The sequence below is a fragment of the Elgaria multicarinata genome, chromosome 9, assembly GCF_023053635.1.
Source record: "Elgaria multicarinata webbii isolate HBS135686 ecotype San Diego chromosome 9, rElgMul1.1.pri, whole genome shotgun sequence".
NCBI classification, from domain to species: Eukaryota; Metazoa; Chordata; class Lepidosauria; order Squamata; family Anguidae; genus Elgaria; species Elgaria multicarinata.
The window spans coordinates 57,423,539-57,448,390 of record NC_086179.1 but is presented as its reverse complement, the minus strand read 5'-3'; the positions used below and the strand labels follow the sequence as shown (position 1 = coordinate 57,448,390).

Below are 24,852 nucleotides of genomic sequence, written 5' to 3'. Positions count from 1 at the left end.
TTTTTAACATATCACCCTTCAATTAGCAAATATCCTATTAAGGGTATGTTCTGCTTTGACAGAGACTATAAAAACACCAAATTTAAAATGTGTTACTAGAAGGCGTTTGTCACGCTAGGCTGCCTTCTGCAGTTTGCTGGCTTGTGCGATCCTAGTAGCAAACCTAAAAATAGAATCTGCATTGCTTTGGACCAATGATGTCATGGCAGCCTTGGAAATCTCACCTCTCACCTGTAACTAAAGTATAACTCTTCCATCCCATTTTTCTGTATTTGTTCTTAACAGTAGCAGAATATAAAAGGATAATGCTTTATTACTGCTGCTGGTAGCTAAAGTCATATTGTGTTAAACTTGGTTGAAAAAAAATGAAGAATGGAGTGAGCTGTGAAGCTGCTCTTGTTCAAGGATAGAAAGAGGACAAATATAGCAGTTTGTTTTAGAATTGTGCAGTTTTCTCCAAAGGTTTAAGGGCCTATTATTAATACTGAGTTTAAGTACAGAATTTAAGTGCTTGACCTACATACTCTTTAAATTTAGACAGCCAGTAATCTGTGTATTCTTGTGTTCATGCACAGTTATGAATATCCATTTCAACTGTAGATCATGCAATTATATTGTGAAATGTTTTGATTTCTTCCAGTGTGAAAAACTCAAACTATTGCCTCCCCTCATACACTGCTTATAAGAATTATGACTACTCGGAGCCAGGAAGGCACAATGAGCAGCCTGGCCTTTGTGGCCTAAGTAACTTGGGAAACACATGTTTCATGAACTCAGCAATTCAGGTAGTTATTTCAGTATTATATGAACTTCCTTACTGTGTTGAATTAAGAATGTTTCAATGGAGAATGACCATTACTAGGGAATACTGTTAAAACCGCAACATTATTTTGTGTTATATAAAAAAAATTAAGTATCTATTGTTCTGTGTTCTTGAAATAGTTAGATACAGGATGGCTATTGGCAGACAGAAACATTACAAGAATCCTGCCAACCATTACTTGGTTCTTTAGGACCTAGGTTGTTTTTTTAAATTATATTTCTATACTGCTCTATAGCTGAAGCTCTCTCGGTGGTTCACAAGATAGAATTATGAAATATAAATAACATATAAACTATAAAATAAAGAACATAATAAAACTTAATATAAAACCTTTAAAAAGTGGAAGCAGCTACAGGATAAAACCAAAATAAAAAACCAGTGCCAGCTATACTAGCAGGAAAATCACCTGGTGCTCTCTGAAATTCATCGCAGCTTTAGAGGACAGACCATTTTAATATGTCCTCCACTCTTGCAGATGGGAAAGGCTGCTGAGGGTCTTAACCTCAATAGGAAGTGGTCAAACTGTGACAAGGGGGAAGATGTTAATTCTCCCCACTTTCACATCACCATTTTGTGGCCAGTGAAGAAAACCAAATCAAGCATGTACCCTACTACATGTGTTTAGCCAGTGCCATGTTGTGGCATGCACATTGTTGTCATGGCACCCATAAAGTCTTGAGCTGCCTCAGATCCAGTTGATAACCTTCACCCAGCAGCCTTGGCATGCAATTTCAAGTTCCCCAGAACCATCATCCTTGGGGTCTTCAACACCAAATCGAAAATAACCTTTGTGAACTCGTGCAGGGAGACTGACAGGTAACGAGATACTGTAGATTTGGGGAAATGAGTTGCCTACTTAATTTTATTGAAATACTTTTGTAGTGCAGAGTAAGAAAATAAAATGAAGACTTGATAGGAAAGCAACGAAGCAGAGGATGGAACAAATATTTAATTTTATCTACATTCATTTGTAGTGTCTGAGCAACACCCCTCCACTCACAGAATACTTTCTCAATGATAAGTATCAAGAAGAGCTGAATTTTGACAATCCGTTAGGAATGCGAGGTGAAATTGCCAAATCTTATGCAGAACTCATCAAGCAGATGTGGTCAGGAAAATACAGTTATGTCACTCCAAGAGCATTTAAGGTAAGTATAACTTTGAACAGAGTTAGATCCTGGTATATTTAATTTCTATAAGTTGTATAACTTTCCAATAGAGTGAGACCATTAGGGATGAAAACCAGAAGTGTATTAATGAAATAAGTTCTTGAACATATATATGCTTACCTATTTTATTTTATTTTATTTTTAAGTAGAAGTGTTCAGCTTTTGCTTCTAATTTCATTTTCAGTTCTAACTTCTTTCTCATGTCACATCTCTCCTATCAATTTCTTTTGTTATAATTTTTGCCACTATTTTTTTTTGTGTGGTGTTCTCTAGCCACTAATTTTTAGCCATATTTTCTGCCCTTATAAGAATTAAAAGAATGTATAATATATTACATTAATCTAGCCTGGAGGTTACTAGAGGTGAATGAGTTAATTGTGGCCCAGCCTTTCCAGAAAGGGACACATGTACTGCACCATTAGCACAAGAGCCTCAGCTACACACTCCATTCCATGGAGGCCATTTGAGCTTCCAGGAACAGCTGGATCAATGAGCACACACACACCACCTTATGGACAATTATGTCTATCATCTGAGTCACGTCCACATTCAACAGAATGACCAGGGCTTCAGCAGCAATACTACCCGACAAGAAACTCTCCAAAGTCTCTCAGGAATCACTCAGATTTCACTAGCCTTTGAGACTGGACCATCCTCATCGGAGTGGTCTTGCAGAAAGAAGTGGCTGTTACCAGTCTAAATATCAATAGGAAGTGATCTCATCATGGCAGGAGTGTCAAAGATTCCTCTGCCACCAGATCACCATCCCCTTGCCCAGTCAATACAATGAAGGAGTGTGTTCTGTGACGTGTGTTGGGCTAATAACTTGTTGGACCACCCCTGACAAGACTGCCTTTAGCATGAATATTGAGGTCCTGCAGAGTCACCAGTGGTCTTCCAAGACCACCTTCATCAGCTCAGGTTAGGAAGCTGTTAGGCAAAGCCTTGGTCAGTACATTAATAGATTCCCCAACTTGCCCCTAATGCCAAACACTAGGTCATAGGTAGACATACTCAGACCTGGAACCCAGCTGGACAAGGAGCATATAATGGGAAAGAGAATTCCTATAGACAACAACAACCCCCTTCTCTGGCCCTAAATTCTGTTACTATTACAATTGTAATAGTATTACAATTGTATACTTTAAAATCCATTAGACAAAAATGCATTATTACTGTCACTTAAGAAATCTCTGCATGAAGCCATGTGATATTTGTCTTCTCTAGACCCAGGTAGGACGATTTGCACCACAGTTTTCAGGATATCAACAACAAGATTGCCAAGAACTGCTAGCCTTTCTTCTAGATGGCCTGCACGAGGATTTGAATCGGATTAGGAAAAAGCCTTATATTCAATTAAAAGATGCTGATGGAAGGCCAGATAAGGTAATATTGTTTTATTACAATTTAGGATATCGATCAGAAAGTACAGTTACATTATTGACCCTTTATTGAGCAGCTGTAATTCAGAGTGCAACTCAAAGATGCATAGTTCAGATATTGTTTTGTTCTACAAGATGCATATTACTCTGATTCGTTATAAGATTATTCCTGTGGAATTCCCTGCCTCTGGAGGTCAGGCAGGTGCCAACTTTGTACTCCTTTCGGAGCCTCCTGAAAACATCATTATTCCAGGAAGCCTTTCCTTAATGTCTAGCCATGAGTCACTGTATTTGCTTCTTTTTTAAGTGTTTTATTCTGTTTTTATTTTCAGTTTATCTTGTACACCACTCCAAAATTCTCAATAGGGAGCGGTCTTTAAATATTGTAAATAAATAAGATTGCATGAAATCTTCTCAAAAGTACAATGCACTTCACACTGTGCCCTTCATCAATCCAGATGTTTTCTTGCTGTGACCAAACCCAGAAACTTATTTAAACATTAAAAGGCCATTTTACCTAATTAAACTGAAACTATTTGTGTACAGTTGACTTTCTCAAAAGGAAAGTTATCACTTCCCAGTTTCTTGAACTTGGTTATCAGACCAAAATGAACTTGTTGGACAGTTCTCCTGTTAGATCATTTAATCTTTCAGTACTCTTGTTAAAAGCTAAGCAAGTTGTAAATAAAGAGGGGTGGGGTTCTTACAAAATGTGTCCGAGCCTGACTAAAAGGCTGGAAGGGGAGGGCTAGCCTTGATCTACAAGTATTTAATCTTCTGGTCAGGTATCCTGTCCAACAAACAACCACTTTTGAGCAACTAGACCTGGTGTTGGGATACCAGATTGCAATGGTATCAACCAACACTGTCTGAATTTAAGGTCCCCATACACTCCAATATCTTATCCAATAATGACACATTTGATACTGAGCAGTAGTTATCTAAAACCATAAGATTAAAACTTGGTTTCTTCAACAAAGGACCTGACACTCAGTTCTTCAAATCTATGGGGACCTTGGCTTCTCTCAAGGAGGTATTGACCATTTCCAAGATCCAAATACCCAAACCAGCTCTGTCTGATTTCACTAACCAGGATGAACAAGGGTCCCCATCCTCCAAACAGTTTGTCTGTCTCTTCAGTTTTCACATTTTTTATAACAACATGGCTAGATATGTACCAGTCCCACCCATCTCTTACTCTCAGAACAATACCATCAAGGTCAGATACAAGTGACTATCAGCAAACTATCCAACAGATTGGTCACAGCAGGCTTTTAAAGATTCGAGCTGTTGTATTTCAGGCCCTACACCCTTGAACCACTGAACAAAGCTTCTGTGGGCAATATTGAGCAGGTGCAATGATGGTAAAGATGTGAGATGTCTTTGCTGCCACCAGTGCCACAGAATAAGATCAAAGATGGATAATATATCATAAAGTAATACTTATTAATTGGTGTTTTTACTTAGGTGGTTGCAGAAGAAGCTTGGGAGAACCATTTGAAACGAAATGATTCCATCATTGTAGATATATTTCATGGACTTTTTAAATCAACCCTAGTTTGTCCAGAATGTGCCAAGATCTCTGTAACATTCGATCCCTTTTGCTACTTGACTCTCCCACTACCCATGAAGAAAGAACGCAGTTTGGAAGTTTATTTAGTTAGAATGGATCCACTTGCCAAACCTATGCAGGTGAGAAGTATATGCAGCACAAGTTCATAACATTTAGACGTTTTTCTTATTGCATGGTCTAATATGTAGCCAGTTGAAATGAAGAGTTTGCTTATTGGCTGGTGCATTTCAAGACTTAGCTCAAACTTATGCTGGCGCCTTTCATCTCAACAATATATTATTTGCTGTACCAGTGCAAAGAAAAAAGCTATTCTTCCCTTCAGTAATTAGCACAATAGACTTAACTCTGTGTTGCAGCATGAGGCAGTAAAAAGCTAATCACGTAAACCATTAATTGATTGGTTGTCATGACTGGGAATGAGAGGATTAAGCAATGTGGATTTAAAACATATTGGGCTGTAACGAGTTAATTGAAATGAATGGGACTTAAGTTAGACTAACATTGGATACAACCCATAAAGTTGATTTTCTTTTTCTCCGCTAAACCTTAACCATATGATTTCAGATGCACTGAATGTACCTGCGTTATTTCATAATTCTATGGAGACATGTGTCCTCTTTCATTCTTATCTAAAATAATGAACCAGACTTTGCCTGAATCACATGTCATGGATTACCATGGACCATGATGAAAGGGAAGAAAGTGAACCCGTAGCACATTCCCAATACCAGAACCATGGTTTGCTTGTATTACCTGAACTGGGCCTAGGGCTGCAGTAACTAAGGCAGGGATGAGCAACTTCAGAAGGTCCAGGGGCCATTTTCTCCTCCCCCCCCCTCCCCGAACATACCGGGGGCTGCATTTCCCCACTCTGCACAGTCTCTATGCTCTTTGGGCTTTGTTTGTTTGTTTTAAATAGCTTTCCCCCCTCACTGTCATGAGCTGTAGCAATTTGGCAACAGTGATTTAGGGGTCGTAGGGGCTGCAAAAAAGCATGAAGGGCCCATGGATGAGGTTTTGCCCACCCCTAAACTAAGGGAAGGGAAGAATCACTTACCCGAACAGGGCAGATGCTTGAGAAAGCATCTCGTTTTCCACTGTATAAAAATTTAGTGCAACCAATTGCCTTCCAGAATTTGAATATAAAAAAGTTATAAATCAGCAGTTGTTATTTGGCATCGGTGGCTATCAGTCTCTCTAATTATAGGTTTACTTGCTTTATTTCTGTTTGCTGAGTAATCATTAATGAGATCTTAAGACATTCCCTCCCTCACCTAAAAAGACCAATTGAACGACTGGTTCTAACCAAAATGATTTCCCACTTGAGGATGGAATTAGCCACTATGACCACTGGAGATACACATAAATGACATCTCTACTCATAGGGATGTATCTCCTGAACTACATCTCCTTTGTATACCTGCTCTTTTTTCCCATTGGGATTATTTCAGGTCATTTAAATATTCAAAGTTGGAAGTTATGCCCAGCTATCTTTCACATGTCTTAAGAATGATAATGTTTGTATTTTTATTTTTTAGTACAAAGTAGTAGTTCCAAAAATTGGAAATATACAGGATCTCTGCACGGCATTGTCAACTTTGTCTGGTGTTGCTGCAGATAAGGTATGATGCTCCATAAGTAATTGCACATAACATTGAATGTTATCTGTGTGTCTAAACAAATTGAAATGATATAAATATTATTTCTTTTTTAGATGATAGTTACGGATATATACAATCATAGGTTCCATAGGATATTTGCAATGGATGAAAATCTGAGTAGTATTATGGAGCGTGATGATATTTATGTGTAAGTACAGAATAAACAAGGACCAAAGAATTTTCTGTTTGTCGTGAATTTCATGTGGATTCCTCTAGCCTTTAAAAGATTGTGTAGCATGATCATGTAAACATATGGCCTTATTTTAAAATATGCTTTTTTTGGTGTTGTTCGTTGCTTTAGATTTGAAATTGGCATCAACAGGACTGACGATACAGAGCAAGTTGTAATTCCAGTTTGTTTAAGGGAAAAGTTTCGGCATAGCGGTTACAGCCACCATAGTGGCTCCACACATTTTGGTCAACCTTTCCTTATAGCAGTGCCTAGAAACAATACTGAAGATAAGCTGTATAATCTTCTGCTATTGAGAATGTGGTAAGTATACACATAAAGTGCTGAAAATGCCCTTCCAGTTGCATTGAGAGTAATTAACTTTCTTTGTTCCTAATGGCATTAGATTATTCAAGTATTACTCTTCAAGTTCTTTGAGGGCTGCACATGTGCACACGGCGCCCTTCTGGTTCGTTCACTTGTTTAATATTTCTTCGCTGCCTTTCAAACCCCTGGTTTTCCCAGGGTGGCTTACAATATAAAAACAGTACAACTCGATAGCATGTGCGTCTTTGCTGATTTAGGATAACTGGACAAAAGGAGTGAAGCACTACTAGTGCTATAATTGTGCTTGGCCCATTTCATTATATTCTAATTATTGTCACATGCAAATACATTAAATAGTTAGAATAAATATAACAAACAAAGAACTTTTAATAACAATTGATTGGTATGTTTCAGCCGGTATGTGAAAACCTCTACTGAAACAGAAGACACTGAAGCATCCTTGCAGTGCTGTAAGGACAACAGTATCAATGGCAATGGCCCAAATGGAATTCATGAAGAAGGATCCCCAAGTAAGGCTTGAATTATGAACACCTGCTTAAACCTTTGGTGTTTTAAAATCTGCCTTGACCACTTTAAATCTTGTGTTATTTTATTACTAGCCTTTCGTCATGGCTGTTGCACCTCTAATATGGAAGCCCTAATCATACTAGGCTAATATACAATTTCATCAGATGCTGAAGAGTATAATTGCAAACATAAGGATGCTTGAAACTGATGTGGCCACTCCTTATAATTTCATCTCTTATTTGATATATTGTTGATACACGTTAGTGCGTAGTTTATTTGGAGGTGAGACAGCCAAGAAGAGACCACAAAGTAAAGCCTAACGTTTTGTCCAAGAATCAGTTTAGATAACCTTGACATCGAGGGTGGGGTGCGGTGCAGTGGACTCAAATTGTGTTTATACTGTTGTTTTATACTTTGAATAGTTTAAATTTTTGTGAACCGCCCAGAGAGCTCCAGCTATTGGGCAGTATAGAAATGTAATAAATAAATAAATTTGCAAGGTTATAGGAACATTTTCAACAGCTCTGGCATATGCCAGAAGGAGCTTCCCTGAAGACCAAAGAGACACGTTTACTAATAGGCATGGAGGAGTGTTGGTGGGTTTTCCTCATTATATGTATCGTGTGTGTGTGTGTGTGTGTGAGAGAGAGAGAGAGAGAGTGTGTGTGTGTGTGTGTGTGAGAGAGAGAGAGAGAGAGAGAGAGACCTGTAAATTACAGGTAATGTTACTATATTCTTTATACCAGGTGAAATGGAAACTGATGAACAAGATGATGAATCCAGTCAGGATCAGGAACTCCCTTCTGAAAATGAAAATAGCCAGTCAGAAGACTCTGTTGGAGGAGATAACGATTCTGAGAATGGATTATGTACAGAAGACTCATGCAAGGATCAACTTATAGGGCACAAAAAACGCTTGTTCACATTCCAGTTTAACAGCCTAGGCAATACTGACATCAATTATGTCAAAGATGATACCAGGCATATAAGATTTGATGACAGGCAACTTAGGCTAGATGGTAAGTTTTATAGTGGAACAAATATGATTTAACTCAGTTCTGTTGTTTTGGATTAGTTTTCCATTATTATAATATTTATTCATTTGCTCTTTGTTTTATTTCTCCATGACTTTAGGCAAGACCTTACAAGCTGGGTTGTAATGCAAATATTAAAAACAAAATAATTTAATAAACATACAATAAAAATGATACATTTAGGAGAGAAGCAATAAAATCAATAACAAGTTCTTAAGGGAGGGAATGCCACAAGTGTGGGGCCACTACTGAAAAGGACTTGTCCCCAGTTGATCTTAGTGACAGGCGTAGGCAAGTTCATATGAGTGTAGATGGTCCTTCAAATAATCTGGTCCCAAACTGTTCAGAGTTTTAAATAGTGGTTCTAGCAATTTGAATAGGGACAGGAAATGGATGAGTCACTATGCATGAATAGTGTAATATGATCAAAACACTTAGCCCCCACAAGGGTTGTGGCAGTTGAATTTTGCACCAGCTGAAGTGTTCAGACTCTTCAAATGCAACTGTATGTAGAGATCATTGCAGTAGTCTAGTCTGTGTAACTAGTGTGTGTATGTGTGTGTAACTGTCTGCTTTCTTCCAACAGTATTGCAGCTGGCAAACCAGCTGTTAATGAATATGCTTCTCTATATATGTGCACATTCTCAGAACAAGCATCTATACAGGGAACTTTTTAACCTTGTCAATAATACACTTTCCCCTTCCTTGGAGAGAAATAGGAGTAAACGAGCGTACACCAACCGGGTCAGCTTGGGTCCTCTGCAATTGCCACCAACTTAAACAAATCTTGCGGAATAAAGAGGAAACATGAGGGGTGGGGAAGCTGCAGTCTTTTCCACTCGCTTGGCCAGGGAATCATAGAATCATAGAATAGCAGAATTGGAAGGGGCCTACAAGGCAATCGAGTCCAACCCCTGCTCAATGCAGGAATCCACCCTAAAGCATCCTTGACAGATGGTTGTCCAGCTGCCTCTTGAATGACTCTAGTGTGGGAGAGCCCACAACCTCCCTAGGTAACTGATTCCATTGTCGTACTGCTCTAACAGTCAGGAAGTTTTTCCTGATGTCCAGCTGGAATCTGGCTTCCTTTAACTTGAGCCCGTTATTCCGTGTCCTGCACTCTGGGAGGATCGAGAAGAGATCCTGGCCCTCCTCTGTGTGACAGCCTTTTAAGTATTTGAAGACTGCTATCATGTCTCCCCTCAATCTTCTCTTCTCCAGGCTAAACATGCCCAGTTCTTTCAGTCTCTCTTCATAGGGCTTTGTTTCCAGACCCCTGATCATCCTGGTTGCCCTCCTCTGAACATGAAAATATGGAGGCACTAAATGGAAATGGAAAATATGGAGGCACTAAATAAGGATGCATTAAAGGCTGGGGCTCCAGCTAAACAGGTTTTTAAATAGATACAGTTGTTCATACACACACACACACACACACACACACCATAGAAAAGGAGGTGCAGATTAAGAGGCTACAGTTTGTACAGTTTGTTTCTAACTAGGATAGAAACTCAAAGATACCTCTCCCTGGGTCTGTGTGACTCGTTCCTATAGCTGAAATTCATGGTGCATTGCAACTCCTGAGTCTCTATGAGCGAAGGAAATATGCATCCATTTAAAAAGGGGCTTTTGCTAACTTTCACCTCTGGCAACATTATCGTAGTCCAGTTACCAGAGCATAGATCAGTGAGGCAAGGCTATCTCTGTCCAGGTGGGGTTGCAGCAGATGCACTAGCCTAAGCAGCATGTCTGTTGTAGACGGGTAGGCGTGTAAGCAATAGTCCTATTGAATGCTGTGCTTGGCAAATAGTTGCCATATTTTGGTCTTATTAGGCCTGGGATGATGACTCTATTTCAGCCTAAGGGCCGAATTTTGGAGAAGCTCTTGAGGGAGCATTTCAGTAGTGGGCAGGGCTAAAAGTGAAGCAGGCCAGACTGAATACACACACACGCACACACCTCAAAATGCCCTCTCCTGAGCTGCAGTAAGGTTCTATTTACACCAATGTAGGCTTTCTAAAAGTCTCATTGCAGTGGTGGAGGAGCATTTTTTTTTTTAGGGGAGTCACAGCACTGGGGAGGGGGAGGTTAGCTCTGCCCTCCCCTGCAGCAACCCCGCCCCCCATGCCCCTCTATGTTGCAATTAGCCTTTTAAAATCCTCCATTAGCACCAGTAAAACCTAAATGCAACACATGGAGGTTGTGGGGAGAGCAGGGAAAATCCCTTTTTCCTGATCAATTTATAATCAGAGATAAAAGATTCACAGATCTGGGGTGGGAGAATAGGGGTGGAGGAAGAAGCTTAAGGGCCAGAAAGGGACCGTCAAGGGGCAAATCTGGTTCAAGGACTGGAGGTTCGCCATCCCTGTTCTCCATAGTTGAATGTACAGTTCTAAATGATTGTACTATATGTAGTAGGCTTCCATGAAAGTTTTATGTATGATTCAACTGCCTGAACATTAAAACGTTGTGATTGAAAACAGAATATCAATCATTGTTTGATTCTCTTTTTTAGAACTCATGGCAGCCACTTGATGCTTAGTTAGTAGTCTAAAATATAAATCTAGCTAAATTTAATGCTTTTTGTATTGAAGTAAATGAAATATTATTAAGGGAGGCTTGTACTTTCCTTTTTAGAAAGATCTTTTTTGGCTTTGGACTGGGATCCTGAATTTAAAAAGAGATTCTTTGATGAAAATGCTGCCGAGGTACGTGATATTTTTTTTAGTAAATATTCTGTACTACTTGGACAGTGCATTTAGAGGTGACTAAAATGACTGCCCCTAATTTGCCACTCAATTCATAGGTGGCAAATTGGGGGCAACCATTTCGGGGACTGCATTTTGACCCCCTAAAAGGTGTGGGAAGGGGTTTTATCATGACAGTGGCAACGAGGCTCCTTCCCTTTTTTTCTTCCACCTTTTAAAAGCCACTGGCTCTGCACAAGAAGGGTGGTTAGCAGCAGCCATAGCTCTGCTCCTGCTTCCATACCACCAGCAGCTCTTAACAATGAAAGAAATTGTAAAAGGGAAGGACACACGCGCCCCTGCCGCCACAGTAAGTTCTCACATACTTGTATAATGGTATGTATTGCTTTCACCCCATTTCAGCTAGGTTTGCCCCAAATGCCCCCTCCAATAAGCTGAAACACAACAAAACAAGACCAGCCCTAGTGGATAAATGAATCCTTTCAAAAAAAATTGTACACATTCAATAGTAGCAAAGATCTGATCTCCATTTAGGATAGTTTTCCAAAGTTTGGGGGCATATAGTCCTTATTTACAGTAATACAATATCACTAAAATGAGTTTTGTTTTATTTGTTCTCTTAACTCAAGAAATACTTCTCTTTAGGATTTTGAAAAACACGAAAGTGTGGAATATAGACCTCCAAAAAAACCCTTTGTGAAATTAAAAGATTGCATTGAGCTGTTCACAACAAAGGAAAAGCTAGGTGCTGAAGATCCATGGTAAGAACAAAAATGCAGTTGATATGTTGAAGCAGTTTCTCAAACTATGACAGATGGTACTTACTGTTGGTCCGCAGAGATCATGTTTGGCTACATGACATGTTTTATCCGTATTTTCCAAATTAGTTTTTCATGTAGAACTCTAAGTATGAGCTAAACCTACTATTTATATAGCGCCATGTACATTGATGGTGCTATATAAATAAATAATAATAATAATAGTGATTATTGCAGTATATCCACCAGTGTATATACTGTATACTGTGTATATACACCAGTGTATGTCCTCAACTTTAGAGTGCATGCTGGTTTTTAGCTGACTTAGAAAAATCAATCTGGAACCTCACACATACGAAATTGAAGAATTCTACTAAACTAGAATTGTACCTAATGGGAGGGGTGAAGGAAAGCAGTATGTGTTGCAGAGACTTTGTGGGGGTGGGTGGGGCTGCACAGCATGTGCTTATCCCATGGAACCCCTGTCCATGTATGTTGGGGAAGGAGAAATTTGTACTGAACAAGATCCCCAAGTGCTCTTTTTAAGTTTCCGTATAGGAATAAATGAAAGCCACTCATTCACATTGGTGAATACCTTTATTGAATGAGTCTTCCAACCATTTCACACTCATTCACATGGAAGGAAGGAAAGGGGTACACATGGGCCTAAGCCTCAAGGATGGGATCTCCCAGTTGATTGTTCAGTTCTTCCCACAATGAGAAGACTGAGGGAAGGAACATGTAAGCCCAGGTCTGTCCCTCTTCATTCCCTGGCTAAAATTCCAGAGAATATCTGTGGGTTTTATATGTATGTCAAATCATAAACGAAAGTTAACATATATGCTTTTCTTAGTCTGAGAACCACCATACCGTCTTTCATAGGTATGCTTAAAATTTAGAGGAAATACACAGGCAATAGGGAACATCAATTTGAAGCCCCATGATTGTGTTTTTTAAACTGTTCTCTTATTAGAGGTTGCAGAGCATTCAGTTCCCTTCAGCTTCAGAAGAAACAGAAGTGGCACGCCTCTCTGGTTTAGGCTATTAGTTTCTATAAGGCATTTAAATAAATTGGAAATAATATCAAAATGATGCCAAGATGAGCATTTATTCATCATATGCTTCAACATACTGTAACACAAAGCATTGAAATGAAATGTTTTTTCTTCTAGGTATTGCCCAAACTGTAAAGAACATCAGCAAGCTACCAAAAAACTAGATTTGTGGTCGCTGCCACCAGTACTAGTAGTACATCTAAAACGTTTCTCTTACAGCCGATATATGAGAGATAAGTTGGATACTTTGGTTGACTTCCCTATAAAGTAAGCAAACCAAAGAAGAATTAATTGAATGCTAGCTCTCATGTTTACATTTAATGTCATGTTAGGTATACTTTTAGGAATAATAAGTATACTTCTAGGAATAATATTAGAGTATGTGTAAAAGTCTTAATGAATAACAGTTTAAAAAATCCTCTAAACTCTCACGTTTTTCAGTGTGAATCATTTATTGCATTGTATAAGGATTTGAAGTGACTGCTTTTCTCTCAGTGAGTTGTGTTGCAGTAAAATGTAAAGATCTGCCTTCAGTTCTTGAATATAAATCCACAATTAATTTGATGTTTCCTTTAAAACAGTGATTTGGATATGTCAGAGTTTCTTATTAATCCAAACGCTGGGCCTTGCCGTTATAATTTGATTGCGGTGTCAAACCACTATGGAGGCATGGGAGGAGGGCATTGTAAGTAACTTACTTTAAATGTATGACACTACATTTTTTATTATGGCTTGTTCTTGGCATGTTCAGTAAAACATTCTTCTCCTATCCTAGATACTGCTTTTGCAAAAAATAAAGATGATGGGAAGTGGTACTATTTTGATGATAGTAGTGTGTCTACTGCATCGGAGGAGCAAATAGTGGCAAGTATCTTTGGGTTTCCTAAAAATGAGATAGCACTCTTACCTAAGAGCAAAGCCTTAGATAAATCTGCATAAGTATTTTGTTAAGAGCTTAATTTACGGAATAATACAAAAAGGCAACTTAGTACTTACCAAATGAATCTCACATTTTCCAGTAGAAAACAGTTGCAGAAAGAATTATCTTAGGTAATAAATACAATATGAATTTGGGTACTGCAGTCAAGAACACATACTGAAACTTTTAAATCGGGTGGGCAGAAAGTAGTTTTCCAAATGTTTTGTACTCCCAGGATTCCTGACGTTTGGATATGCTGGTAGGGTGTTCTGGGAGTTGAAGTTTAAACTTCTGGAGATCTACCTTCTGCCCACCCCTGCTCTACGTCTATCCAATACTGATGCCCAGGGAATTAATTCTGACATCAGTATTGTTGCTGTAACACCTTGCTGTAACATCAGGCAGACAGCGAATTATAGCAAACTTCAAATCACACCCACCCTCTCCTTGCCAGATGACTGCTTCACTTTACCCCAAAGGGCAGGCTGACTGTGTTTGTTATGAAATGAAAATCTTTATATGAAAACTATAGAACGTAGAAGAAAAGCATATAGAAGTCATGTAAAAGTTGGAGTAAACTGTGTCTTGTCATTCATTTGAATAGTGTTTTGACGCTTCCAGTAGTAAGAATGAGACTTCAAACTAATGAAAATGGAGATTGTGGAAGATACGACTTTGGTAACTAATATTAAAATTGTTTTCTTATTCTGCAGTCCAAAGCAGCCTATGTGCTCTTCTACCAGAGACAGGACACAATCACTGGGACTGGCTTTTTCCCTCTTGACCGTGAAACAAAACCAGGTGCTTCTGCTGCCACAGGCATCCCATTAGAGAGCGATGAAGACAGTAATGACAATGACAATGATATAGAGAATGAAAATTGTATGCACACTAACTAATGGAAGATCTAGAAGCCATACAGAGAAAAACTTCCTTGTGGGAGATATCTATTAAAACATTGAAATTACCCACCAAATTAAAAATAAAATCTGAGATGGGAAATTTCAGATGACAGAATGTAAATCCTCATTAAATTTTAACTTGTGCAGTACTTGAAGTGAAACACAATGAAAAACGTTAACAGAATTTCTCTCTAATACCTTTACAATCTTGTATTCACAAGCTATATATAGGAAATCACAAATAAACCCCTTTACAGTTTCTGCTGCAGTTTGGATGAATTATGGTTTCTTTGTTTGGGATACAAGTTAATACCAACTATTTGTGGATTTGGTTTTTGTCTTAACACCACAAGAATATTACTGCAGTGCCTGTATTTTTGGATGGGTATGTCCATATACGTGTAACAAACATTGATTTGCCTAGTATATGTGACTCATAAGTGCAGCAGTATTCTTGGAACACCAAATTTTCAAGTTCCTCCCTGAAATTAATGTTGATTGAAAAGAAACTTAATCATGATAGAAGAAAATAACTTGAAAAAAGGTGTTTTAACCTTTTGTGGTATAAGTAATCTTCCAGAATATTATGTTCATCTTACTGCTGCTGTGGAACAGGTTCTGGATTTCATGCTGCATTAAGGAATTGAATTTTTCAATTAAATGTAAGTATCCCTCATTGCTTGTTGGATCTACTTTGTAAACATAATTCCTGTTACCTTGCTTATAAGATGTGCGTAACTTTAATCTGGTGTCAGTCCAAAAATTTTAATTGTGCTGTAAGTCCCTCCCCACCCCCATTTTTGGTAGTTTGACAATTTACAAACTACATACAGTGTAATAGGGTCCGATTTTTAATAGTATACCGTATTCATAGTAACGACTGTGCATCAAGCTTAGATGACTTTTCCATATAACTTGCCTTCAAATTGTTAATGGGCAACTGGTTTAAAGGTAGGTCTGTTAATTTTTCATGTGCGTTCTTGGTGGAATTCACCATAGCCTTACATCTTATCTCAAAAGGTAACTTATTATAGAAGAATTGGCATTTGCATGTTCAAGAGTCAGAACCTGTACAGTAAGTAGATAAAGCATACATACCTTGAATTGGATTTTAATTAACTGTGTTCAAGGAGTCTGGGATGCCAAAAATAAGTGTGACAGTTTTGAAATATGTTTTATTTGCTGCTTTCCCTTGGATATAGTTGGAAGAATGTATTGTTGATTCATATACAATACTGCCTTTGATAGGAATTCCTTAAGTGTGGAGGCACACTTCACATATCTACTACCTGAAGTCCCACCATTGTTAAAGCAAAAAGTATGATCTTCACTTGAACTAATCAAATACAATAGGTTATAAATTGTGTATTGTAAATAAAGTTCACTCTGTGAGTGCACATTTTGGTAAATTATTTATTTATGTTAGCATTTAAAAGTTTAAAATTGCATTTGACCAGGATAAAATTAGGTTTGTGGACATGGCTTTGCTTTATACTTTGATATTAAAAGCTGGTGTTTCATCCTGGTATTTTAAAGCTGCTTTATGTTTTTTTTTAAATGTAAGCTAGCCTCCTGCATGACAGAGGTTAAAAATTGTCTGCACTTGAGTTCACTTGGGTTTACATTTGAAATGCGCATGTTTTATTTATAAAAATTTCAATAAAGCTATTCAAGGCCTTATTTAGTCTTTTCTGTTTCTTACTAGAAGTGTTTGGTAATAAATCACCACATGTTATCTTATATTACCATGAGCTGTGAAAATAGCAAGTATCCTATCTTGAGGAACCAGATAAATACCTGAAACAACTGTTTCTGTCAACTTGAAGGACTGAAAAAGGTTGATGGGAATACTAAGGCCCAGTTCAGACATCACTGCAACCCAAGTTTTTTTAAAATTGTGTTGTTGTGAATGAAGTAGGAGCAAGCATGTGTGCTGGCGCCTGCTGCCCGGTCGCTTTTGTTGTAAGTAAGTAGGGGAGCTAAACAACCTAGGGATGTTTCATGACATCTAAACCATGAATTCTGGGATTCTGAGGGAGACACAACCTGGAGTTGGAACCCATGGTTTAACCCATTTCTTATTTAACCATGGGTTCCAACTCTTGAGTTCTCTGTCCCACAAAAACCAAGAATTCCTGATTCGCATATCATGCTTCACCCAGGATGGAGAGCCAATATAGTGTTGGACATGGAAGACACAGGTCCAAGTCCTCACTCAGCCTAACCAACCAAACAGGTTTCTTGTGAGGATAAAAGTGAGAGGAGGAGGAACATGTATGCTGCCTTGGGCTCCTCAGAGGAAAATGGATATAACTCATAATAATGAAAAATAATCCCTGGGTTCTTTAGCCCCAAAGAGAAAAATGGGGTGACAGGAGGCAGCTTGCTTTCACTTCGTTCACAACAACCCAGGGCTTAAAAAAAACCTGGGTTATTATGATGTGTAAAAAGCAGGTCAATGTGTTGACATTCTTGAAAAAGTTGTGATATAGTTGTTCCTGAACTGTAATACTTCAGCATGCATTAAGGGGGGGTTGAGGTTGAACTCAAATCACACCTCGGAGTAAGTCCCATTGAACTCAATGACTTACTTCTGAGTAGACATGTATAGGATCGCACTGTAGGTATTTGAATGGTTGCCATGTCAGACGCTCCCCTTCAACAATGTAGGGTAGAAAATTTCTGTCATGAAAAATTTCCTTCAGAAATGCTATAATGGTTTTTTTTTCATTTCTAAAAATGTATTGTTCCATAAAATAGCAATGGGTGGGGGCATAACTCAGTGGTAGAGCACATGCTTTGCAAGCAGAAGATCCCAGGTTCGATCCCCAAACCCTCTCCTATATTGTGATTGTACAGCCTTGTGTTTTAGTACTAGTCTGGACAACTAAGTCCATGCAGGGTGAGAGGTCTGGCAGAGATGAGGATCAAAATACGCCATCCATCTGCTCCACCCACAACAGAAATGTAGTGTTTCTCCTGCCAGATCCCAGCAGGCTAGTAAACATTTTTGCAGGCTATAATTTTTGTGGGAGTATTTTACAAAGCTACTGTGATATGACTGCTTGGATCAAGTGAATAAAAAGGAGATAGGTGTCTTACTGGTATAGTTCTCTAGAAGCCAATGGGTCTTGGCCAGAATAACTGGTTTATTTTTAATATAAATATTGTAGGCTCTCACACAGTATTAATTGAGATAGTTTGATTTCAACACAGAGGCTTGCTGTTTTATTAAGGGTAGATCATCCAGCAAATTTGCAAGTAGGATATGCAAGTGAGAGAATATGGAAGCAAATCTCGCAGTCATGATTGCTTGCTTTGAATTAGAGTGTGTGTTTAAATTAAATATAAAATACAGATCTACAGTTCTAAAATGTTTTTCACAGTACTTCTTGTGCTGTAGGTTGAAATGAGTGTTTATAAAATCTATTTTAATTGAACCTTCAGAGGCAGGATGTCCATGCAGCTAGATTCAATGAGAGGTTTGTTCTATATTGTATATAGAGTGTGTATTCACCACACAGTATCTCTTGGACAAGATATATTTGATATTTTCAGGTATACCTAGCACCAAAACAGTAAGCATAATGCTGTCAAAAAGTTCACACATCCCTTCCCCCAATTCTGAAGTCTTTCTGGTTAACATAATAAGATGAAGACTTATTTTACCTACAAAATCACCATAACATTACTTCATCAATAAAAAAGTCTTGACATTCTAAAACGGGTGGGCGACTAGTGGCCCTCTAGATGTTTTGGCATAAAACTCCCATCATCCCTCACCATAGGTTATGCTGGCTATGTCTGATGGGAGTTTTAGGCCAAAACATCTGGAGGTTGCCTACCCCTGTTCTAAAAGAGCCACATTTTCTGTTTGTTTTAGCTGTGTATCTCTATGTTGAGTTTAATGGTCAGGCATTTTATACCATATTCAAGTCCAAACAATAATAAAATACTAACTAGTTAAATTCATTTTTAAGAACAAAACGTTCTTTCCAAAAGACTGTCAGGGAATATAGTCATTTCATAATAAGTAATTCTATCCAACTAATAATGGAATGTAAACACAGTGCCTAAAAATATAAGGCTATCTTGCACAACTATGCTCCCTTCAATAATGGGAAGTGCAATCACAGGTTGGCTGTGTTACAAACTCCATTTCCTCTTCTCCTTATGCAAGACTCTGGAACTCTGAAATAGCCAACCAAGAAACAATACATTTCAGCACCATGTGGGGCAACCTTTTACCGCACCACCGGAAATACAGATCGTCTTTTGAGGTAAAGAATGCTCACCTGGTGATTTCTGACAAACTGGGATACTGTTTCCTGTATAAGAGGCAGTAAGCCTATATACAGCAGTTGCTGGAGACCATGGGTGGGAGGGTGCTGTTGCATCCATGTCCTACTTGAGGTTTCCTGGTCGACAGCTGGATGGCCAACGTGAACCTAGTGTAATCCTAGTGCTGGATTAGATGGACCCTTGGTCTGATCCAGCATGGCTCTTCTTATGTTATTTCCTTTTTCACATTCTGTAGCAAAATGATGGCTGGCTTTAAAAAGCAAACAAAAAATAGGCCAACTTCCGTGGACACAAGCAACTATCAAGTGCATGGACATTAAAATTAGATTTGCCTACACTTGTAGAAATTTCTGGCAACACTTCCATGGCTATTCCTGAACTGAAAGAGCTGTTTATTTTACCCAGGGGAGAAACTGACGAATAGGATTTTCTGATAGCCAGTTGTCCTATTTTGCCCTGCCTGAACTAGGAAGCAAATGGTGTTTCAATTTGGGATTGTATCCTGTGCTAGTTTAAGTCCCATTCATTTTACTGGATCTACTCTAACACTGGATACAAACCAGAGAACACAATACTGAGCTCAATGGAATGTCTTCATATAAAGCAGCTTGCTCTGTTCCTACGGTAATTAAAATAACTATGCTGTGGTTAACATCACACATTCTTCTGTAATTTCAGATGTTCTCTGACAGCAGAGAGTTAACGAACTTGTGTAAAGCTTCATTCGCAGTCCATCTAATGTGTATTAGTTTGTACTATTGAAAGAATGAGGCATTTTTAAATTCTAAGGTAAATCAGAAACCAATATTCAAACTGTATGTACCTGTACCAGCATCTGTATTTCCTTATTCTCTAAGTAGTTGTGTGCATTCTTACCTCACTCAGCATATATTTACTATTGAATTGCAAGGTATAATTAAAGGCCATGTGGCAGGATATTATAATTAAAATATTTTAGAGGCTATTTATTTTAAACGTGAGTAGCTACGCTAAAGGCAGACACTTTACATTCATACACATGATTGCTCTTAATCATGTGCCTGTCTTACAGCACATTTGCATTGACATGATGGATCATCTCAGTCTTTTAACTGAAGTCATCTATAACATACCAGTGATGCCAGATGAACAAGGACTTCATCACACATTGACTTATGCCATCATAAGCCAAGACTCAATACTCTAGTGTGAACAGTAGAAGTTCTGGCAGAGACCCCTGTCCATTGTCCTAATTCAAACATAGGAGTCAGCTTGTATATGAGGAAAACTCTGATAGTGTTTCTATTGCAGATCTACTGCAAATCACCTAGAAATCTACTAGTAGATCCCGATCTGTCATCTGCACACACTGTTTTAGGGCACACTTCTTAAAAAATCCTGAAGTTCACACCTGGAAAGAGGCACTCATTTGTCAGACTGCCCAGTAACTGAGATGCATAATTAGAAGGAGCTTTCAGAATGACCACAGGCTATCCTGAGGCAAAACAGGAAGCTCTAAACAAAGCAAATTGCTCCCCAAAGCTTGCTGCCAATACAGATTTGGCACTTTAAAGCATTGCCCAAGTTGCTTATCCCATACTCTGCTCTACTATGAATATGAAAGCCAAAGAGCTCTAGTATGTTAGAGTAAGGCATGCACATCTTTAAACAAAGGACAGCCTCCAGCCTTATATGGGTGCTTCCAGAGGGCCCCCAGCATTATGAATTAGTGCAACCATTTTTCTCAACAGATTTTGTGCGTTAAGAAAAAAGATGGAAGAAGCAGTTGGAAAACATGGGACAGCTATGAAGGGATGATGACAACATCTGCTAACCCCTTCGATGAAATTCCCTGAATGAGAAAGGGTGATGGTGCGATAAGAACCAACAGGAAACAGTGACCACAGTGCTATGAGATTTAATATACATATAATAGGAAAGTTCAACCCAGTCACATTTAACTTCAAACACTGAAGTTAACATTGAGTGCTTCGGCTATTGGGTGGTATAAAAATGTAATAAATAAATAAAATAAAAACATCGCTAAAGTGCCCTCACTGGTAAAAAGGAAGTTGAAAGGGGGAAGGGGTCAAGAGGATTAAATCCCTTCAAAATGTTTAGAGATTACTCAAAACAATAATAAAGCTCAGGTAGAATGTGTACCACAGGTTACAAAAGGTAGTAGCAAGTCCAAGAGGTCACCGGTCTGGTTCAGGAGCAGTGTCAAGGCAGGGCTCCCTTCAGAAAATGGAAGTCCTGCCCAAATGGGAAAACAAAAGGGAGCACAAACTTGCACAAAGCAGATGCAAGCAGACAATAAGAGATACAATAAAACATTCTGAGGAGCATATCAATATCAAGGCCAACAACAAAGAATTCTTAAATATATCAGAAGCAGGAAACCAGCTGGGGGGGCAGTTGAGTTAAAGGAGTACAAGGAGCTTCCAGAGAAGCTTCTCATCGGTCTTCACTGCAAAAGCTTCCTGTGCCTGAACTGATGTTTGCAGGAACAGGAGCTGAGGCGAATACTGGTGAGAAAAGGTTTAATTCTCAACCTTATTGACAAATTGAAAGTGAAAAAGACTCCAGATCCAGATGGTCCTAGATTTCTCAAAGAAGTCAGATATGAAATTGCTTATCTTCTAACAAAAAATATTCAACACTGCCTTAAGATCAACCTCTGCACCAGAGAACCGGAAAATGGCTAATGTAATGCCAATTTTAAAAAAGGGATCTAAGAAATTACAGGCCAGTAAGCTTAACATCTGTTCCAGGTAAATTGGTTGACAGCATTATTAAAGATAAAATTGTTAACCCTATAGAAGGACAAGCTCTGCTGAAAGAGAATCAACATGACTTCTACAAAGGTTAAAGTATGCCAACTTGCCTTTTAAAGAAGCAAACAGCAGGATCTCTGAGCATCTGGCATTCTACAAGTGGCTAATGCCTGCCTGCAAGAGTGGATGCCACAACCAATAAATGCACTCAGTACTTAGATCCTAACCCTTAGCAAAAAGACCTACAATAATTTGTTTGATTAGACTTTACAACAGAAGAATTTTGTTATCCATAGTCTTTTAAAAAGGAGAAATTAATCAAGGTAATAAAACATAGGAGTGGGGGAGCACAAAACCAGGTCTGAAATAGAATAGGCAAAAATGAGCCACCTGCTTTTTAAAAAAGAAAGAAAAACATGCAATAAAACTTGCTACTATTTTGAGTTTGGCAAAGAGCATTTGCAACCAATGGTTGATGTTGCTTCTTTTGTACTGTAAGACTACAATTCTAAACCTACTTACCTGGAAATAAGACCTACTGAATTTAATGAGATTTACTCCTGAATAGGCATATGTAGGACTTCACTACAAGTAAACGACATGGGTTGATTTTCTTTATTTCTGATGTAGGTAAATCTGAGAAAAGTAGCTATAGTTAGCGACCCTAAAAATCTAAAGCCGACAATGCACGTTAATTTCCAGGCGGAACTGTGCTGGAGATGAAGCCTGCTACAGAGTCGCCCCGTGACCTGGAATCCCTCCACCATCTCACATGGGCGGCGTGTGTGTGTGTATCCGGGGGCTTATCTGTACTGAGGAAACGCGCTCTGCACATGCTCTGTGACATGTGATATTTCATTTGTTTCCAAACTGAGCCCCGACTGAAATTAAGCCCTTAATGCTACCTCCCCCGTCTGCCCCAGTGCTAAACGATGCGGCACTTCCAAGCCACGACGCCCAGTTCGGGGGTTGCTCGTTACCTCTTCCGCGCTCCCCTGGCCTCAGCTACCGCCGCGGCAGCCAGGCGCTCCGCCCCTTCCCCGGGTCTCTGCGTGCGGAAGCGGGGCTGACGTGTGGCGGAGGTGGCGGCGCCCGGCATTGTGGGAGCGGGAGCAGACGTGGACGCGGCAGGGCCGGCCTTGGACGGGCCTGCCTGCCTGCCTGCCTGCCTGCGCGGACAGTGCTGTCCCCCTGGATTTCTTGGCCCCAGGGCGCCACCTCAGAAGACGGCGACGCTGGCTCGGCCGGCCTGTCACTTGTCGGCCTGCCGTCGCTGCCTGCGCTGCTGCTGTTGTCGCTGTCTTCACAACACGGTGGAGCCATGGCCGGGACTAGCAGTCCTGAGGCCGTGAAGAAACTGCTGGAAAATATGCAAGGCGACCTGCGGGCCCTGAGCCTGGAGTGCCGCAAAAAATTCCCTCCCGTCAAAGAGGTGAGGGGGGACACTTGACACTGGGGTGGGTGGATGATGTTTGTGTCGGACGGTGGACCTTTTAGCTAGGGTGGGGGTGTGTCTGTGGCAAGAGCTCGCCAACTCTGTGTGTGTGTGTGTGTGTGTGTGTGTGTGTGTGTGTGTGTGTGTGTTCGTTCGTTCGTGAATCCGTATTGGCTTTTTCTTTCCTTTTTGACTTGTGTACTAGGTTCGGAGGAGGGTGCTTGCCCCCACCCCTCACCCTCTCCTTTGCGAATTGAAACCCAATATGAGGTAGAACAGTCAGACGGCTGTGTATATACATTGCGATGTCTGGACCTCTTGGCCACTGTCCTCGGACTGCAGTACTTTCTGCCCTTGCCTCACCGACAGTTTTCGGTTACACCTCACTCTTCGAAGACTTCAGTCTCTAGTGGACGAACTTTTTAGTGTACTGTGCCTGCCCTGCAATGGTGTCTTTTCGGGATAACCGATGCTGTTGAAGAGAGATTGTACACACAAAAGTCTTTATTTTGGTTATCTTTTGTTATCCTGCTAGATAACTTGGGAAAGGCAAAATTCCTGTTTGAGGTCAAGCAGTTTGAAGTGTAATGGTTCCTAAGGCACGGCTGATGGTAGTAGGTGTTGTCGTAATCATAATAATGCATTACACAAATATGGTATATCTTTAAACTGTTCCTGTTTTCTCACCAAGAGTAAACAGGCCATCTATATGCCTAGTACTTCAGAGATACTTAATCAGAAAGATGGGTAAATATGTACATATCTACCCACCTGTTACACTTTGGCAGAACGTCAAAATTCTGAGTTGATTTTCGTGAGCGAGATGTACCTATAATTTGTGTGCCTTGATGAATTTGTATGTATCAATTATGCAATAGTCTCACTGTCTCCTGTACCTGGCATGTTTGGCGACAGTGACCAGGATTCACTCATCAGTTCTGCATATCAAGTGATATTCTCATATGAATAACAATCCTTGTGATCTTGCAAAGTGAGGATTCTGTTTTATGCGTTCAGTAAAGTGTTCTGAGAAGTCTGTGTAACAAGTGGCTGCTATTAGTAAATGTTAAAAATGTTACTTTTGCATGCAGACACTTCTTAAAAGCTTTTGCAAACTATTCCAGTTTAAGGCAACAGCCATCCCACTCAGTATTGATTAGTGATGGATTGTTTTATTCAAACATTTGAGCAATACATGTTGACCAAATTTACTTATATGAGTTCATACAAATGTGTCCCTATTGCATTCTTAATGTAGTATGTTAAACTAAGTGAAGTTCCTTTTGCACATAGTAAAAAAATATAATTCTGAAGTTGGAACTGATAATAGTAACATTTAAGTATCTGTTGG

The 24,852-nt window shown here is 39.3% G+C and overlaps 2 protein-coding genes across 9 annotated transcripts in view; both read left to right on the top strand.

Moving 5' to 3' along the window:
• Window positions 1-16,688, top strand: part of USP15 (ubiquitin specific peptidase 15) — a 49,415-nt gene extending 32,727 nt beyond the window's left edge. For 4 of the 6 annotated variants that reach the window (XM_063133947.1, XM_063133948.1, XM_063133949.1 and 1 more), the window contains 15 exons: window positions 641-785; window positions 1,798-1,971; window positions 3,220-3,378; window positions 4,842-5,066; window positions 6,486-6,569; window positions 6,662-6,756; window positions 6,910-7,101; window positions 7,519-7,634; window positions 8,379-8,651; window positions 11,304-11,374; window positions 12,020-12,135; window positions 13,305-13,454; window positions 13,769-13,872; window positions 13,963-14,051; window positions 14,820-16,688. In XM_063133947.1, the coding sequence (XP_062990017.1) occupies window positions 641-785; window positions 1,798-1,971; window positions 3,220-3,378; window positions 4,842-5,066; window positions 6,486-6,569; window positions 6,662-6,756; window positions 6,910-7,101; window positions 7,519-7,634; window positions 8,379-8,651; window positions 11,304-11,374; window positions 12,020-12,135; window positions 13,305-13,454; window positions 13,769-13,872; window positions 13,963-14,051; window positions 14,820-15,005 (2,179 nt within the window). In that variant the 3' untranslated portion in view covers window positions 15,006-16,688. Of the gene's footprint in view, window positions 1-640; window positions 786-1,797; window positions 1,972-3,219; window positions 3,379-4,841; window positions 5,067-6,485; window positions 6,570-6,661; window positions 6,757-6,909; window positions 7,102-7,518; window positions 7,635-8,378; window positions 8,652-11,303; window positions 11,375-11,595; window positions 11,724-12,003; window positions 12,136-13,304; window positions 13,455-13,768; window positions 13,873-13,962; window positions 14,052-14,819 lie in introns of those variants that run through there. The other 2 variants (XR_010025821.1, XR_010025822.1) reach the window with 2 other exon arrangements.
• A 6,569-nt stretch (window positions 16,689-23,257) lies between these two features.
• The window catches only part of MON2 (MON2 homolog, regulator of endosome-to-Golgi trafficking), a 64,336-nt gene continuing 62,741 nt past the window's right edge, over window positions 23,258-24,852 (top strand). For 2 of the 3 annotated variants that reach the window (XM_063133955.1, XM_063133954.1), the window contains exon 1: window positions 23,258-23,498. In XM_063133955.1, coding sequence (XP_062990025.1) covers window positions 23,388-23,498 — 111 coding nt within the window. In that variant the 5' untranslated portion in view covers window positions 23,258-23,387. The remainder of the gene's footprint in view (window positions 23,499-24,852) is intronic. The other variant, XM_063133956.1, reaches the window with a different exon arrangement.